Below are 18,486 nucleotides of genomic sequence, written 5' to 3'. Positions count from 1 at the left end.
ATACTTTATTACAAAATACTGATATATCTTTAAAAATACCAAAAGAATTATTATTTTTTGTGTATAGGAATTTTTAAACATTGAAACTCATAACTGTCGACACCGCAAAAGGTTTTCGTGTATATTTCTTACTTAACATTTTGTTTTTCGAACGATTACTTTTTAAAATTTATATTAGAGTGTTTTACGTCTGTAGAATTTTGAATATTTTAACCAAAATTAAACTTATTCAAAATATTTTAAATCATATAGAGACTTGCTTCAAAAAATACGAAGAATTTTGCGTGAAAAATCGACACCCATTTCTTGAAAAGTAAGAAAAAATTTTTTTAGTAAGATAAAAAAAAATATCGAGCATTAACTTCAATATTACTGTTTTTTTATAACTAATAACTGTAACAAAGATTTTGTTTTACTTGAATATTGCAAACCTGGCCAAAGCAGTTCACTGGAATAGCAAAAGTGTGCTCCAGCAAGTCAACTATAATATTAAAATGATTATATGAGAGTATTTTTAATGCCATTTTAGAAAATTTGCATAATTTGACATCATGACAGCACTGTGACGTCATCAACGTCACTCTCTAACTTGCTCCATTTGAATTATATACGTATTTATTATTTGTCTGACTTTATGTTAAATTATATATATATATATATATAAACCAGAAGAAAGAATATACAGTATATAAATATAATATACCGAATTTTAATCTGTCTTTTATCGATATTCACTTTAAAGAGCAATTCTCGAAGGCATCTAACTGGTGCGTTTAATATATTTGTTTTAATCAGTCTTTAAATTTGAACGAATAATTTATTATTATTTGAACCTATTTATTCCAACATTCTTATACATTGTAATTAATAAGTTAATGGTAGTGAATAAATGAATAAGCGGTACGATTTTGTTACAGTTAGCGCGATCATCTGTGTGACTCACTGAATTTCATCATATTACAATGTGAATATTTTTTCGGTAATAAGAATTTTTCTGTCTTTGAGAAACAGAAAAATATACACACAATAAATTTTCTTTCAAAACATTTTTTTTTATCCCGTATTTTAAAGAATATTTCTATTAAAAAAAATAAACTTGTTCGATAACAAATACCTTATCTGCGATTTTTAAAAATAATTTTTGTAATCTGACGATTACGTGTTTAAATTGTATTTAACGATCTAAACGATAATTACTGTAACAAAAGCATTGATATTTTATAATAGGTCAAAGTGTGCGTTAAATTTTTCATCCTTGGTAACTATAGAATATATATTTTATTATTATTATTATTATTCCCGCCAGATGTCACGACTAACTCATTGTGTCTTTTCTATAGCCTCGAACCGAGTTTGCCGGGAGGACATTTGATCATCATCTCGGCTGCCTCATCATCATCGCCGATTGTTAATATGCAGAGTTCGGGTCCTCCTTATCAAGGTAAGAATTTAAACACAGATTACTCTTCGATACTTACGTTATTTTCGGATAGATTTATATATAGTCGAAAGACACGGCGTGTCACGATTGAAACAATAAAAGACGCACGGCGCTTCTCTGTAATGGATAAACAGCGGGTGTACGATCTCCCCTTTCTTTAACGCAGAGAACTTTTTTCGTTTATTCTTTTTTTCCTTTACTTTAAACGAAATTATTTGCTACGTGTTAATGTGTAATCTCGGCTTATTCTAGTGTTCAAAAATCGAAAAATTGATTACAGTTGTCATCGTGGTATTGCTGCATCTACTCGTGTTTTGATTCGGTTTGAAACATGAGTCTTATACGTTTTTCTGATAACTAATCATAATGAAAGTTTGTTCTAGAAATAATGAATAATTGTTACGCCGACTTTTTAGATTAATTACATTGAAATTGATTAAAGTAAAAAAGATTTTTCTGCCTCGAAAATGTGAAAGATGCTCTTTAATATTTGTAATGAATGCAAATCAAGAGAAATAATGAAAGAGAATTGAATTAAGATTCGAATTTATAGTTGAAAAATATAATTATTTTTATTGCCATCTTATTCAGAAAAATTAATTGTTTTTTTGGTCGATGAGAAATCTTAAGTTTATTTAATTAAAGGGAAGCAAAACATATGTAATGTGTATAATTTGAATTGTTATATGTATAGAAGATCAGTGTAGATGAACTTAATTTTGTTAAAGTAATTGTAACTTAAAATCAGTAATACTAAATATTATTTATTTGTTGTAATTTTATATAATACAAATGATAACAATATCATTATTACATTATGCTAAATCTGTAATAATATCAAATTTCAAATGTTCTTCCTTTTACATCAGAATTACTTATTTATAATAAGCAGTTATGATTGAAAATTTACGAGTTTATCATATTAGTTATATTGAAGAAATAAGCATATGTTGNAACATACTAGAACAAATTGGTCACAATTTAGTTTCTACATCATTGAAAAATTATGTTTTCAATTTTAGATTTATACTTTTTGACTAATTCAAGTAGAATTTCCGTCTCAAAATTAGATAAATTACAGTGTGCACTATTTTCCATTTCACTTTCTGCCATTTTCTACACGTGTTCAAGACACTGCTTACGAAAGAAGACTTATTTAATCTCAAACGCAGGATTGTTTTAAAACATTAACTCTAGAGTAGCGAAACTCTAGAGTTATATTTTTATCTGAATACGAAAGAAGAGTAACTGGTAATCTGACTTCAAGTTTCATATAAACTGGAGTTCGTCAACTTTCTGTTTAACTCCCGTTGGTATTCACCAACGGGAGTTAAACAGAATATTGAACAGTCAGAGCTGCAATATCACCCCTTCAGCCACATTTGCTGCTTTTATTGCTTCTGTGCTCTCAAGAATGGTGTACACCATTGATTTCAGTATCTTAAACATGGCTGTCAGATTTGCCATACATGTACCACTTTTATGCCTTGCAATAAATTTTCTTTTTCACCTCAGTCATATCGATACTATAACTTTCCTCTTAGGCTTTGTTGCATTCACATCTTTTGGATGCCATGATTAATAGTTAAGTTAATTAAGGTAACTAAACACACTGAAAGTAAAGTTAAAAAAAGCACTGAACATGAGTGTAATGCAAGAGATGCTTTCACAGTGAGAGAGAACTTGGGTGCACAACAGATGGTGTTTATGCAGCAAGTGCATTTTTTTTACTGTGTGTGCAGTTCAAATGTAGAAGCATTGTTTGAAATATGAGTTATCACTGTATATTTTAGTGTTTTCGTAATAATTAGGTTTTTTCAAAATTCTATTTTTGAGATGTTAGCTGAATAAATACGAAAATTAAGATAGAAATTTTAAGTAAATTGTCTTATGTTTTATTCAATAAATAATTTAAATATCATAAAAGCAAGTTTTTGTGATTCAAATGATCTTATGTGTATTTGTAATTTATTGCTATGCACAATAGAAGTTTAGAATGATGTAATGTACTCACTGTCTTATTGTATTAAAAATAACATTTTCAACATTTTATCTTTTATTGAAAATTGCAATACTTGCAATTTTCAATAAAAGTTGTTTGTAATGATGTAAGACAGCATGTCACATCTTAACTACAGGTTGTTTTTTATAATTAAAGCTCCACTTTGAAATGTCTATAAAATGAAAACTACTGGACAAAATGTTATCAAACTTAGTAATAGTGTATAGGATGTCATGGGATTTTATTTCCTGCGAAAAAATTTCAAAAACTCACCACCAACGGGAAATGGCACAGTCTGCAATATTGTTAAACAAAATGAGACATGAAGACATCGTTGAAAATGTTTTAAATTATTTTTAAAATGTGTTACAAAGCATGTTTAATCTGGCATCCACCATTTTCTGAAAGCAAGTTAAATTCCTCCTCATATGCCAAGAGCTACTGTTGAGAACACAGTAATGCGATTTAACTGCCATTTCCTGTTTGTGGTGAGTTTTTTTAACTTTTTTCACGGGAAATAAAATCCCATGTCATCCGGTACACTATTACCAAGTTTGATAACATTCTGTTCAGTAGATTTCATTTTATGGCCATTTTAAAGTGGAACTTTAATTATAAACATTCTGTATTTTGGCATGAAGTGTAATTAATTTTGGAAGTTCAGAATTTCATATAACAAGACATATNTAGCTTAGTACAAGATAATACAAAATAAAATAATTTTATAATAAGTTGTTAAATATTATAAACTTTTATATTAGAGTTTAACTAACCCCCTTGTAACAAACTAATGTTTATGCTATAAACAACTGAATTGAATATGCATATTACCACTGCAGGTAATATGCAGGAAATTATGATAATTTATAAATTGTTTAATATATTCAGTGCCAGATCAATAAGGTTTATTCTATGGCTCAAGGATTTCTGTATTCATTTCAAACATATAAAAATGTAAAAAATGTAATATTTACAAAAACATTACGTAACAAATCATGCAATGTTTTTATAAATATTTTTAACATAATATATCTAATATTTTTTAACATTTTGGGTATCCTCCTGCTTATTATATTAAAAAAAATATTATCATCAGAATTTTTGGAGACTATTATATTCGTATGAACTGCTTCAATAAAAACACTATCCGAGAAAAAATTTTATATTTCTGGCATTAAAATAGATGATTCATATAGAAAAATTCTCCTGATTTCAAAAATTCCTTTTAGATTTTCTTATCATCCTAGGATCAAGAAACAGACACATGTTTATATTATGTACACACTCAGTACAGCATATGAATATAGCACATATGCCCATGAAAATCATTCTAATGCAGTTTTGTTTCTTTATTTACACTATTTTGAATATTGGATATTTATAAAGATGGGAATCTACATTTTTACACAGAATCCAAACCCTGTTTAAAGGGTTATCTACAGAATATCAAAATTTTGCAATAGAAGCAGCTGTTCTACAAGCTGAATATGACTTTTATTCATATTAATGTTTATTTGTATCTAAGTTTTATAACATATGGTAAAATGAAAATAGAATAAAATAAAATAAAAAAATAAAAGAGGTACTACTAGTCTTTTTGACCATTAACAAATCAGTGAAGGTGGATTTTTACTTTGACTAAACCATATCTGATGTTTCAATTAGCAAAAATTACTACAGTCTATCCAGTTACAGTTGCATTTTATTAAATTTTGAAGATTAATTTGTTGAGTGTAAATGAAGATACATTTTATTTGAATAGCATCAGGCAGAGGAATCTTAACAAGCTATTTTGAAACCTAGCAGCAAAACTTAATTTTGGTTAAGCAATACATTCAGTTTAAAAACATGGGGTATTAGTTTCATATCTTATCTGCTTGCTTTACTGAAAGTGTTTTACTATAATACTAATTCCTAATGTTGATATTACATCATCTGTTTGGTAAATGCACAGATACCTGAAGTACAGGCTTCAATATCTGAAAACTGTGACATGACATGACATTTTCTTGCTAATTATCAAAATGTAGCATTGGAATTGATAAGAAACCATCTTTATTTCCTCAGAAGTAGAAATCATGTTGGATAGTGCAATTAGTTTTATGTGCTCATCATAGTCATGCTGCTGTATAAAATGCATAAAGGATATTCACTTATTAATAAATGAAAATAATTTGCTTATGCAAAATTATGAGTTTTTCCTATTAGTGAACACAAAAATAAACATAAAATAATAAATAAAAATTTTCTGTCAAACAAAGCATATACAATATACTTAAAGGAATAATACATTTAAATTAAAAATCAAATAAAATATTACAACAGATATAAGTATTTTAAGATTTTGGATGCACTTTAGCATTACAATTGAGTAAAATATTAGAAACCATGTATACATGTTTGGCACCAAAGTGCTAATTTTTGAATGTTTTTTGGTAGAATATGAAACAAGTTTTCTTACCCATCAAAAGCAGTTCTATGAGAGTTTGATATATATTATATTTCAGTTTCTAACCAAAACACAATGTTTTGTGAGGTTTAGTTCATTACAGTTCAAATAAGTTCAAATGCTAAAAGTGTGTGAACTGTGGGATTTGACTCAAACAAGTATGTAAATATGAGGAACATAAGATTTTTCCTATTTCCAATAAAAATACATTCTTTTATTTTATTAGTTACCAATTCTCTAAAGAAAATAGGAAATTTTACATATCAATTACTAAGATCATGTTTCTGTTGATATATTCGTACTGACATTGAACTATTTTTTATTTATATGAGTTAAAGTAGAATGCAAATATTGAAATAAGTTTAGAGGAGCACAACTAAGACATTTTATGCATTCGTACTCTATTATAACTCAAGATAACATTAGCCTAATTAAAATAAGAAACATCACCAAAAAGTCAAAATATTGCTCTCAAAATACTTCAAAACTGATTCAATTGGATATAGTGTTATATGAGCAGAGAACAAATGAATTTTTTTTATGAAGAGTTTTTTAATTTGATATGTCTGTTCTGAGTTAAGAAATCCATGCTTTTTATATCTATTGATAGCATAATTATATTTTTATTAAACTATGTTAAATACTCATTTATTAAAATTTAATATCACTAGACAAAGAAATTTCTGATAAACCTAACTCAAATATCTAAGTATAATAGAAATAAACTACTAAGTAAAAATTAAAATTTTTAAGATAATTTTGTTTTTAAATTTTTATGAAGTAAAAATATTTGCTTCTGAAGTTGAAATATATTTAATATCTCAAAACATTGAGGCAATATGAAAATATGTATACAGCAAAAGTAAACTATATATAAATGAATAATGTTTAATATAATGCTTTTTTTAATTAATTAATTAAAGTATCAAAAAAATTGAAATAGTTTTTGTTATATCTTTATGGATTTATGATGATTTTTTACTAGAATCATATTTGCTTTGGTTTCAGTTATGCCAAGTGATCAAATGAAAAGATGACTTGTAAGAAACAATGCAAGTTTGGCAACATGAGCCAATTATGCTTGTTAGTGTCATGCTGTGTAAGAAATACTTGAACATTTATTTATGAAGGACTTGAGAAATAGAATTTGAAATTCTAAATAAATAAATAAGATCAGGGATAACCCTTTACAAGGCTGAAATTAATTTTTTTTCTCCCACTGCTGTATGAACAACTGAAAGATAATTCAGGGTTTAGGCTCTAAATAATAATTTGAAGATTTTGTTGGATTCGTTTCTAAGCATGTCTAATTATCTTGGAAGCCTTTCCTCAAATAAATTTTTGTTCAAAATAGTTTTTTTTTAATTATATACAGACTTCATGGATTGCCGCTTAAAATGTTTGTAGGCACAAATGGTTAAAGATTTTTCATATAAACTATTGCCTTAATTTTCAGTAATGTTTCTTCTTTATGTAGCTTTTTACTATGAAATTCTTTCTTAATATCTTCTAAGTCATTTGTATAATATGAGACATTTCCAATTATTTTAGTATTTAATTTTAATAACAATAATGAGCTAATACTGTATTGGGGAGTTGGTGACATGTGATGAGCCAGTCAGATGTCATTGGTTTTGTGATATTACTAAATTTCTGCCACTGCTTCTCACAAGTTTTCTTTTCATTTGACCACTGATATTTTTAGATGATAGTCTAATGATAAAAAGTATTAATATTTATTTATCATTAATTCATTATTAAAAACATAATTATTGAAACAGTATTTATCATTACTTTTTAAAATCATCATAATCTGTTAGAATTAAAAAATTATATATATATTACAAATAACAAATGAACTGTATTTCATCATCATGTATTGGTTACAACTAAAAGATCGTTATTTAAATGTAAATTCAATATAATTGACATTAAGTATTTGTGAAGATCATCATTTAAAATGTAAAGCTAAGTAAAACAAAGATAATTGTTTTCAGGAAAGGAAGCACGTCAACTGATTGGATAAATGATTTTGGATTCATGGATCTGTAGAAATTGTCACAGAATACTATTATTTAGGTATTCCATTTTCTTCTAATAGTTTATTTAAATTTCTACCAAATATAATCTTTAAATTTTTTACACAAAAATAAGACGCTACAATTTATTGAATATATTTAATAATATTTATTAAATATTACTTTGAAATTTAACATATAGAAGTAATAAAATCTCAAGTGTGATTTAATATAATAATAATTTGTTTTAAATATTATAAAAATATTTTAAACAAATTACTTCAAATTAAAAAAAAATTAAGAATGAAATTAATATATATACATAATTTATATACTAAATAGAGTAATTTCTTAAATTTAATGCTTTTTTTAAACTGTTTATATATATATAAAATATGTTTTATATTTTGTAATTAGAATTATTTTTTAAAAGTATATATAGATATAAATCTACTTATTAGAATAAATAAAATTATAATAATTACAGTGGTGCCTCATACTTCAAATTTAATTTGTTTCAGGAGGTTATTTGAACTCTGAATTGTTTGAAATCCAAATCAGTTTTCCTCATTAGAAATAATGGAAAGTGAATTCATCCATTCCCAGACCCTAAACAATGTTTATAAATCCCAATATGAGATAAAATGAAGCAGTAAATATACATAATTTTAGGTAAAGTTAATACAATTAAATGCCTAAATAATAAAATAAAACAAAAACAATAAATCAGTATGTAAATACTGTATAATAAAATGAAAATTGCAGTTACAGTACCTTAGTGAGGCATGATGTCTCAGTTTTTAAGGTGATAAAATTGCAGCTCTTAATTAGGCAGTTGAGACCTTAGAGCTGTAGACTATGCCCATAGGAGTAAAAGAAGTCAAAGGAACTGACAGCAAGATACAGCTCTTGAAATCACCCTATAAACATGTGATTGGCTTAGTAAAGAGCATGCAATATGACTCCAATCTCACTCTGGAAGTAGTCATGTTTCTCATGTTTTATGAATTTTTATCCATCTCTATAGTAAAATGGAAAACAGCTAGTTTTTAGCATTGTTTTAAGAAATAGTTTTGGATATTTTTACTTCTATGTTTTATTCCATTTTCAGGGTCTTCAAAATTCCAGATAAGCTGATTTTGGGGGGGCTATGTCTCACAAAGGGTTCATTTGACACTTTTTCTTACCCCAATGGACATGATCCACAGTTCTGATAAGGTCCCCCTGCCTCATTAACCCCTGTATTCACCAACACGAGTTAGGGTTAACTCTCGAGTTATTGGTAAATTGGTATTCACCAACTCTGAATCTTGAGTCAAACACAATAACTCTAACTATAGAAAATCAGTGAGTAGACGATAACTCTGGGTTTGACGCCTGCACAAAGTGATCTATTTCAGGGGGAAAATGGTGACATTCGACGAGGACGAAGCCGAGATGCTAGAAAATGTGAAATATCTAGATTATATAGATCGTATGGAATGAAGAAGTTGGTGATTATTTCTCCAAGAAGAAATGACCTTGAACAATTGGACGATTACGACTGTCGATACTGTTTTCCAAAAGAGAGCATAAGAAACATACTAGAACAAATTGGTCACAATTTAGTTTCTACATCATTGAAAAATTATGTTTTCAATTTTAGATTTATACTTTTTGACTAATTCAAGTAGAATTTCCGTCTCAAAATTAGATAAATTACAGTGTGCACTATTTTCCATTTCACTTTCTGCCATTTTCTACACGTGTTCAAGACACTGCTTACGAAAGAAGACTTATTTAATCTCAAACGCAGGATTGTTTTAAAACATTAACTCTAGAGTAGCGAAACTCTAGAGTTATATTTTTATCTGAATACGAAAGAAGAGTAACTGGTAATCTGACTTCAAGTTTCATATAAACTGGAGTTCGTCAACTTTCTGTTTAACTCCCGTTGGTATTCACCAACGGGAGTTAAACAGAATATTGAACAGTCAGAGCTGCAATATCACCCCTTCAGCCACATTTGCTGCTTTTATTGCTTCTGTGCTCTCAAGAATGGTGTACACCATTGATTTCAGTATCTTAAACATGGCTGTCAGATTTGCCATACATGTACCACTTTTATGCCTTGCAATAAATTTTCTTTTTCACCTCAGTCATATCGATACTATAACTTTCCTCTTAGGCTTTGTTGCATTCACATCTTTTGGATGCCATGATTAATAGTTAAGTTAATTAAGGTAACTAAACACACTGAAAGTAAAGTTAAAAAAAGCACTGAACACAAGTGTAATGCAAGAGATGCTTTCACAGTGAGAGAGAACTTGGGTGCACAACAGATGGTGTTTATGCAGCAAGTGCATTTTTTTTACTGTGTGTGCAGTTCAAATGTAGAAGCATTGTTTGAAATATGAGTTATCACTGTATATTTTAGTGTTTTCGTAATAATTAGGTTTTTTCAAAATTCTATTTTTGAGATGTTAGCTGAATAAATACGAAAATTAAGATAGAAATTTTAAGTAAATTGTCTTATGTTTTATTCAATAAATAATTTAAATATCATAAAAGCAAGTTTTTGTGATTCAAATGATCTTATGTGTATTTGTAATTTATTGCTATGCACAATAGAAGTTTAGAATGATGTAATGTACTCACTGTCTTATTGTATTAAAAATAACATTTTCAACATTTTATCTTTTATTGAAAATTGCAATACTTGCAATTTTCAATAAAAGTTGTTTGTAATGATGTAAGACAGCATGTCACATCTTAACTACAGGTTGTTTTTTATAATTAAAGCTCCACTTTGAAATGTCTATAAAATGAAAACTACTGGACAAAATGTTATCAAACTTGGTAATAGTGTATAGGATGTCATGGGATTTTATTTCCTGCGAAAAAATGTCAAAAACTCACCACCAACGGGAAATGGCACAGTCTGCAATATTGTTAAACAAAATGAGACATGAAGACATCGTTGAAAATGTTTTAAATTATTTTTAAAATGTGTTACAAAGCATGTTTAATCTGGCATCCACCATTTTCTGAAAGCAAGTTAAATTCCTCCTCATATGCCAAGAGCTACTGTTGAGAACACAGTAATGCGATTTAACTGCCATTTCCTGTTTGTGGTGAGTTTTTTTAACTTTTTTCACGGGAAATAAAATCCCATGTCATCCGGTACACTATTACCAAGTTTGATAACATTCTGTTCAGTAGATTTCATTTTATGGCCATTTTAAAGTGGAACTTTAATTATAAACATTCTGTATTTTGGCATGAAGTGTAATTAATTTTGGAAGTTCAGAATTTCATATAACAAGACATATTTCAAATTTTTGAAAAAAATTAATTAATAAATTTTGTTTAATTGTTTTAGTATTAGTTAATTTTATTCAAAATATAATCTAGCTTTTGAAACTACAGTAATTTTTGATAAAAATAAGACAGAGTAAGCAAAAATTTATCTATTATATTACCTCTGTAATCAAAAAGTATTGGGAATGGTTTAATAAAACACAAGATTTGAATTTATTTATCAAATTTAAATAATCCCCCTATTGTAATGCACTTATACCAACATTTTTCCAATCCTCAAAACATGCTTTAAAGTCATTTTCATTAAACTCCTTCGAATCTCACAGAAAAATGTTTGTTTTATGGCATCAGTCGATTCAAAATGATGACTACCAAGTGGAAATTTTAACTGAAGAAACAGGAAAAAGTCATATGGTGCTATATCAGATGAATAGAGAACATGTGAATCGGTATTTGTTGAATTTTCATCCAAAAATGCACAAACAAGAGCATTGTGAGAAGGTGCATTATTGTGGTTTTCTCACAATAATGCTCCTTCTCAATAAAGGTTTAGTAAGTGTGATTTTATCAGAATACCGGTATTCAGATTAGAAGATTTTTGGTTTTCTCACCTCAAATTAGATTGCTTTCTACAAATTGCCTCACACAAATATTCTTTGTTGACAGTTTGGTCAGTCAGAAGGAATTCACGATGTACAGCACCACGACAATCAAAGAAAAAAAATCAACATGACCTTGATTTTTACACTGACTTTGACACTCTCTTTTTGCTTCATCTTTCAAGCTCCATTTACTTGATTGTTGAGCTATTTCGATGTCAAAAGCACAGATCCGTATTTTGTCACCCATAATGATGCATTTTAAGAATGATTCCCCCTGAGAAAGCATTTTTTCAGCTACTTGAACATGATATTTTTGGGACAAATCTAAAAGTAATGTGCTGCAAGCCCAAATGATCTTTTAAAATTGCTCAGCAAGATCCAAGTGATACTGGAGCATCTTGAATAATGTCTTTAAATGTTAAACAATGATAATTAAGCACCATATCTCTGACTAGAAACATGTTGTTCATCAGTTGAAGTGATAGTTTACCAGAATGTGGTTCATTTTCAATGTGTTCTCTACCTTATTCGAACATCTAGTACCACTCAAAAACTCGTTTTTGATAGACTATCATCACCAAAGACTTTTTGTAGCAATAATTCTGTTGCAAATTCAAAATTTAATACATGTTCTTTGCTTAATTACACTCAATATTTTGAAAAATTGCTGGTGCAAAAATTCTTTACACACAAAACAAGCATTTATTTGCAAATGAGAACATACAATAACATATAGATTGCTGCCAGATGTTGATGCAAGTCATGTCAAATGATTAAAAAAACCCAGCAGTGCCCTCTTGCATGTGTGCAGTTTAAATGAAGCATTTTCAATACTTTTTGATCACAGTAGTATATTAGTAGTACATAGTACACAGTAGTAGTACATAGGGCTACAGTTTTCTTGGAGTGTTATGGATGTGAGTTTGCTCCAGGCCAATTCTTTTCTTTCACAACTTTCTAAATTAAAAATTAAATATTAATTTATTTACAATTATTAAATTTATCTAGCGATGGCAACACTATCTCTAGGAAAAATTACTGAATAATTATTAAATAGTACCTATATTGTAATAATAAATAATTTTGGCAGATCATTTGGCCATAATCAAAAATTGGGTTAATAGGTGTTTTTATTTGTTTATATATTGGTATTTTTACAAATTTTGTAAATAGCACAGTTGTAACATATTATATACATGTATGATTGAGAATTAGTGATACTTCATTAAATATAAAAATATTTTACTTATTATGTTTAATAATTACATTTGAGTTGTTTTTAATAAGATATTCAGTACATACATTATATTAACAGACTGTTTTGCTTTATTAATTAATTATTAAAACATGATTACAAGAGAAAATTTGTAGGTTGATCATACATCATTTATTATTTAATTAGGAAACATTTTCTGGAATATTTAATGAGGGTATCTTCAGGTACAAATTACAAAAATGTAATTGACTGATTATTTCTAGCTCTGTAGTTTANTTTTAACATAATATATCTAATATTTTTTAACATTTTGGGTATCCTCCTGCTTATTATATTAAAAAAAATATTATCATCAGAATTTTTGGAGACTATTATATTCGTATGAACTGCTTCAATAAAAACACTATCCGAGAAAAAATTTTATATTTCTGGCATTAAAATAGATGATTCATATAGAAAAATTCTCCTGATTTCAAAAATTCCTTTTAGATTTTCTTATCATCCTAGGATCAAGAAACAGACACATGTTTATATTATGTACACACTCAGTACAGCATATGAATATAGCACATATGCCCATGAAAATCATTCTAATGCAGTTTTGTTTCTTTATTTACACTATTTTGAATATTGGATATTTATAAAGATGGGAATCTACATTTTTACACAGAATCCAAACCCTGTTTAAAGGGTTATCTACAGAATATCAAAATTTTGCAATAGAAGCAGCTGTTCTACAAGCTGAATATGACTTTTATTCATATTAATGTTTATTTGTATCTAAGTTTTATAACATATGGTAAAATGAAAATAGAATAAAATAAAATAAAAAAATAAAAGAGGTACTACTAGTCTTTTTGACCATTAACAAATCAGTGAAGGTGGATTTTTACTTTGACTAAACCATATCTGATGTTTCAATTAGCAAAAATTACTACAGTCTATCCAGTTACAGTTGCATTTTATTAAATTTTGAAGATTAATTTGTTGAGTGTAAATGAAGATACATTTTATTTGAATAGCATCAGGCAGAGGAATCTTAACAAGCTATTTTGAAACCTAGCAGCAAAACTTAATTTTGGTTAAGCAATACATTCAGTTTAAAAACATGGGGTATTAGTTTCATATCTTATCTGCTTGCTTTACTGAAAGTGTTTTACTATAATACTAATTCCTAATGTTGATATTACATCATCTGTTTGGTAAATGCACAGATACCTGAAGTACAGGCTTCAATATCTGAAAACTGTGACATGACATGACATTTTCTTGCTAATTATCAAAATGTAGCATTGGAATTGATAAGAAACCATCTTTATTTCCTCAGAAGTAGAAATCATGTTGGATAGTGCAATTAGTTTTATGTGCTCATCATAGTCATGCTGCTGTATAAAATGCATAAAGGATATTCACTTATTAATAAATGAAAATAATTTGCTTATGCAAAATTATGAGTTTTTCCTATTAGTGAACACAAAAATAAACATAAAATAATAAATAAAAATTTTCTGTCAAACAAAGCATATACAATATACTTAAAGGAATAATACATTTAAATTAAAAATCAAATAAAATATTACAACAGATATAAGTATTTTAAGATTTTGGATGCACTTTAGCATTACAATTGAGTAAAATATTAGAAACCATGTATACATGTTTGGCACCAAAGTGCTAATTTTTGAATGTTTTTTGGTAGAATATGAAACAAGTTTTCTTACCCATCAAAAGCAGTTCTATGAGAGTTTGATATATATTATATTTCAGTTTCTAACCAAAACACAATGTTTTGTGAGGTTTAGTTCATTACAGTTCAAATAAGTTCAAATGCTAAAAGTGTGTGAACTGTGGGATTTGACTCAAACAAGTATGTAAATATGAGGAACATAAGATTTTTCCTATTTCCAATAAAAATACATTCTTTTATTTTATTAGTTACCAATTCTCTAAAGAAAATAGGAAATTTTACATATCAATTACTAAGATCATGTTTCTGTTGATATATTCGTACTGACATTGAACTATTTTTTATTTATATGAGTTAAAGTAGAATGCAAATATTGAAATAAGTTTAGAGGAGCACAACTAAGACATTTTATGCATTCGTACTCTATTATAACTCAAGATAACATTAGCCTAATTAAAATAAGAAACATCACCAAAAAGTCAAAATATTGCTCTCAAAATACTTCAAAACTGATTCAATTGGATATAGTGTTATATGAGCAGAGAACAAATGAATTTTTTTTATGAAGAGTTTTTTAATTTGATATGTCTGTTCTGAGTTAAGAAATCCATGCTTTTTATATCTATTGATAGCATAATTATATTTTTATTAAACTATGTTAAATACACAAAGAAATTTCTGATAAACCTAACTCAAATATCTAAGTATAATAGAAATAAACTACTAAGTAAAAATTAAAATTTTTAAGATAATTTTGTTTTTAAATTTTTATGAAGTAAAAATATTTGCTTCTGAAGTTGAAATATATTTAATATCTCAAAACATTGAGGCAATATGAAAATATGTATACAGCAAAAGTAAACTATATATAAATGAATAATGTTTAATATAATGCTTTTTTTAATTAATTAATTAAAGTATCAAAAAAATTGAAATAGTTTTTGTTATATCTTTATGGATTTATGATGATTTTTTACTAGAATCATATTTGCTTTGGTTTCAGTTATGCCAAGTGATCAAATGAAAAGATGACTTGTAAGAAACAATGCAAGTTTGGCAACATGAGCCAATTATGCTTGTTAGTGTCATGCTGTGTAAGAAATACTTGAACATTTATTTATGAAGGACTTGAGAAATAGAATTTGAAATTCTAAATAAATAAATAAGATCAGGGATAACCCTTTACAAGGCTGAAATTAATTTTTTTTCTCCCACTGCTGTATGAACAACTGAAAGATAATTCAGGGTTTAGGCTCTAAATAATAATTTGAAGATTTTGTTGGATTCGTTTCTAAGCATGTCTAATTATCTTGGAAGCCTTTCCTCAAATAAATTTTTGTTCAAAATAGTTTTTTTTTAATTATATACAGACTTCATGGATTGCCGCTTAAAATGTTTGTAGGCACAAATGGTTAAAGATTTTTCATATAAACTATTGCCTTAATTTTCAGTAATGTTTCTTCTTTATGTAGCTTTTTACTATGAAATTCTTTCTTAATATCTTCTAAGTCATTTGTATAATATGAGACATTTCCAATTATTTTAGTATTTAATTTTAATAACAATAATGAGCTAATACTGTATTGGGGAGTTGGTGACATGTGATGAGCCAGTCAGATGTCATTGGTTTTGTGATATTACTAAATTTCTGCCACTGCTTCTCACAAGTTTTCTTTTCATTTGACCACTGATATTTTTAGATGATAGTCTAATGATAAAAAGTATTAATATTTATTTATCATTAATTCATTATTAAAAACATAATTATTGAAACAGTATTTATCATTACTTTTTAAAATCATCATAATCTGTTAGAATTAAAAAATTATATATATATTACAAATAACAAATGAACTGTATTTCATCATCATGTATTGGTTACAACTAAAAGATCGTTATTTAAATGTAAATTCAATATAATTGACATTAAGTATTTGTGAAGATCATCATTTAAAATGTAAAGCTAAGTAAAACAAAGATAATTGTTTTCAGGAAAGGAAGCACGTCAACTGATTGGATAAATGATTTTGGATTCATGGATCTGTAGAAATTGTCACAGAATACTATTATTTAGGTATTCCATTTTCTTCTAATAGTTTATTTAAATTTCTACCAAATATAATCTTTAAATTTTTTACACAAAAATAAGACGCTACAATTTATTGAATATATTTAATAATATTTATTAAATATTACTTTGAAATTTAACATATAGAAGTAATAAAATCTCAAGTGTGATTTAATATAATAATAATTTGTTTTAAATATTATAAAAATATTTTAAACAAATTACTTCAAATTAAAAAAAAATTAAGAATGAAATTAATATATATACATAATTTATATACTAAATAGAGTAATTTCTTAAATTTAATGCTTTTTTTAAACTGTTTATATATATATAAAATATGTTTTATATTTTGTAATTAGAATTATTTTTTAAAAGTATATATAGATATAAATCTACTTATTAGAATAAATAAAATTATAATAATTACAGTGGTGCCTCATACTTCAAATTTAATTTGTTTCAGGAGGTTATTTGAACTCTGAATTGTTTGAAGTCCAAATCAGTTTTCCTCATTAGAAATAATGGAAAGTGAATTCATCCATTCCCAGACCCTAAACAATGTTTATAAATCCCAATATGAGATAAAATGAAGCAGTAAATATACATAATTTTAGGTAAAGTTAATACAATTAAATGCCTAAATAATAAAATAAAACAAAAACAATAAATCAGTATGTAAATACTGTATAATAAAATGAAAATTGCAGTTACAGTACCTTAGTGAGGCATGATGTCTCAGTTTTTAAGGTGATAAAATTGCAGCTCTTAATTAGGCAGTTGAGACCTTAGAGCTGTAGACTATGCCCATAGGAGTAAAAGAAGTCAAAGGAACTGACAGCAAGATACAGCTCTTGAAATCACCCTATAAACATGTGATTGGCTTAGTAAAGAGCATGCAATATGACTCCAATCTCACTCTGGAAGTAGTCATGTTTCTCATGTTTTATGAATTTTTATCCATCTCTATAGTAAAATGGAAAACAGCTAGTTTTTAGCATTGTTTTAAGAAATAGTTTTGGATATTTTTACTTCTATGTTTTATTCCATTTTCAGGGTCTTCAAAATTCCAGATAAGCTGATTTTGGGGGGGCTATGTCTCACAAAGGGTTCATTTGACACTTTTTCTTACCCCTATGGACATGATCCACAGTTCTGATAAGGTCCCCCTGCCTCATTAACCCCTGTATTCACCAACACGAGTTAGGGTTAACTCTCGAGTTATTGGTAAATTGGTATTCACCAACTCCGAATCTCGAGTCAAACACAATAACCCTAACTTTAACTCTAACTCTAGAAAATCGGCGAGTAGACGATAACTCTAGGTTTGACGCCTGCGCAAAGCGGTCTATTTCAGAGAAAAATGGCGACATTCGACGAAGACGAAGCCGAGATGCTAGAAAATCTGAAATATTTAGATTATATAGATCGTATGGAACGAAGAAGTCGGCGGATTATTTCTCCAAGAAGAAATGACCTCGAACAATTGGACGATTACGACTTTCTATGTCGATATCGTTTGCCAAAAGAGAGCGTAAGAAACCTATTAGAACGAATTGGTTTCCTCCTCCTGTTTTAAATAATTCGGCTTTTTTTGTGCCTGTTCTTTCACGGCTTTCTTTTTTAAATTCTTATAACAGTCCAATAACTGTTTGGTTTTTCTAAGGGTGACACCCGGGATACCATTGAATTCCTTTGTTAGT

General features: G+C 27.5%; 1 protein-coding gene across 2 annotated transcripts in view; it reads left to right on the top strand.

Annotated features, from left to right (window-relative positions):
• The first annotated feature begins 296 nt into the window (after positions 1–296).
• LOC111628979 (GATA zinc finger domain-containing protein 14-like) overlaps positions 297–18,486 on the top strand; it is a 67,708-nt gene continuing 49,518 nt past the window's right edge. Inside the window, exons 1-2 of one of the 2 annotated variants that reach the window (XM_023372838.1) lie at positions 297–313; positions 1,341–1,441. In XM_023372838.1, the coding sequence (XP_023228606.1) occupies positions 1,414–1,441 (28 nt within the window). In that variant the 5' untranslated portion in view covers positions 297–313; positions 1,341–1,413. Of the gene's footprint in view, positions 314–1,340; positions 1,442–16,649; positions 16,790–18,486 lie in introns of those variants that run through there. The other variant, XM_023372839.1, reaches the window with a different exon arrangement.

The sequence above is a fragment of the Centruroides sculpturatus genome, unplaced genomic scaffold, assembly GCF_000671375.1.
Source record: "Centruroides sculpturatus isolate CEXI.00-Female unplaced genomic scaffold, Cexi_2.0 scaffold246, whole genome shotgun sequence".
NCBI classification, from domain to species: Eukaryota; Metazoa; Arthropoda; class Arachnida; order Scorpiones; family Buthidae; genus Centruroides; species Centruroides sculpturatus.
The sequence above is the reverse complement of the archived record's forward strand: the minus strand, read 5'-3'. Positions and strand labels throughout refer to the sequence as shown.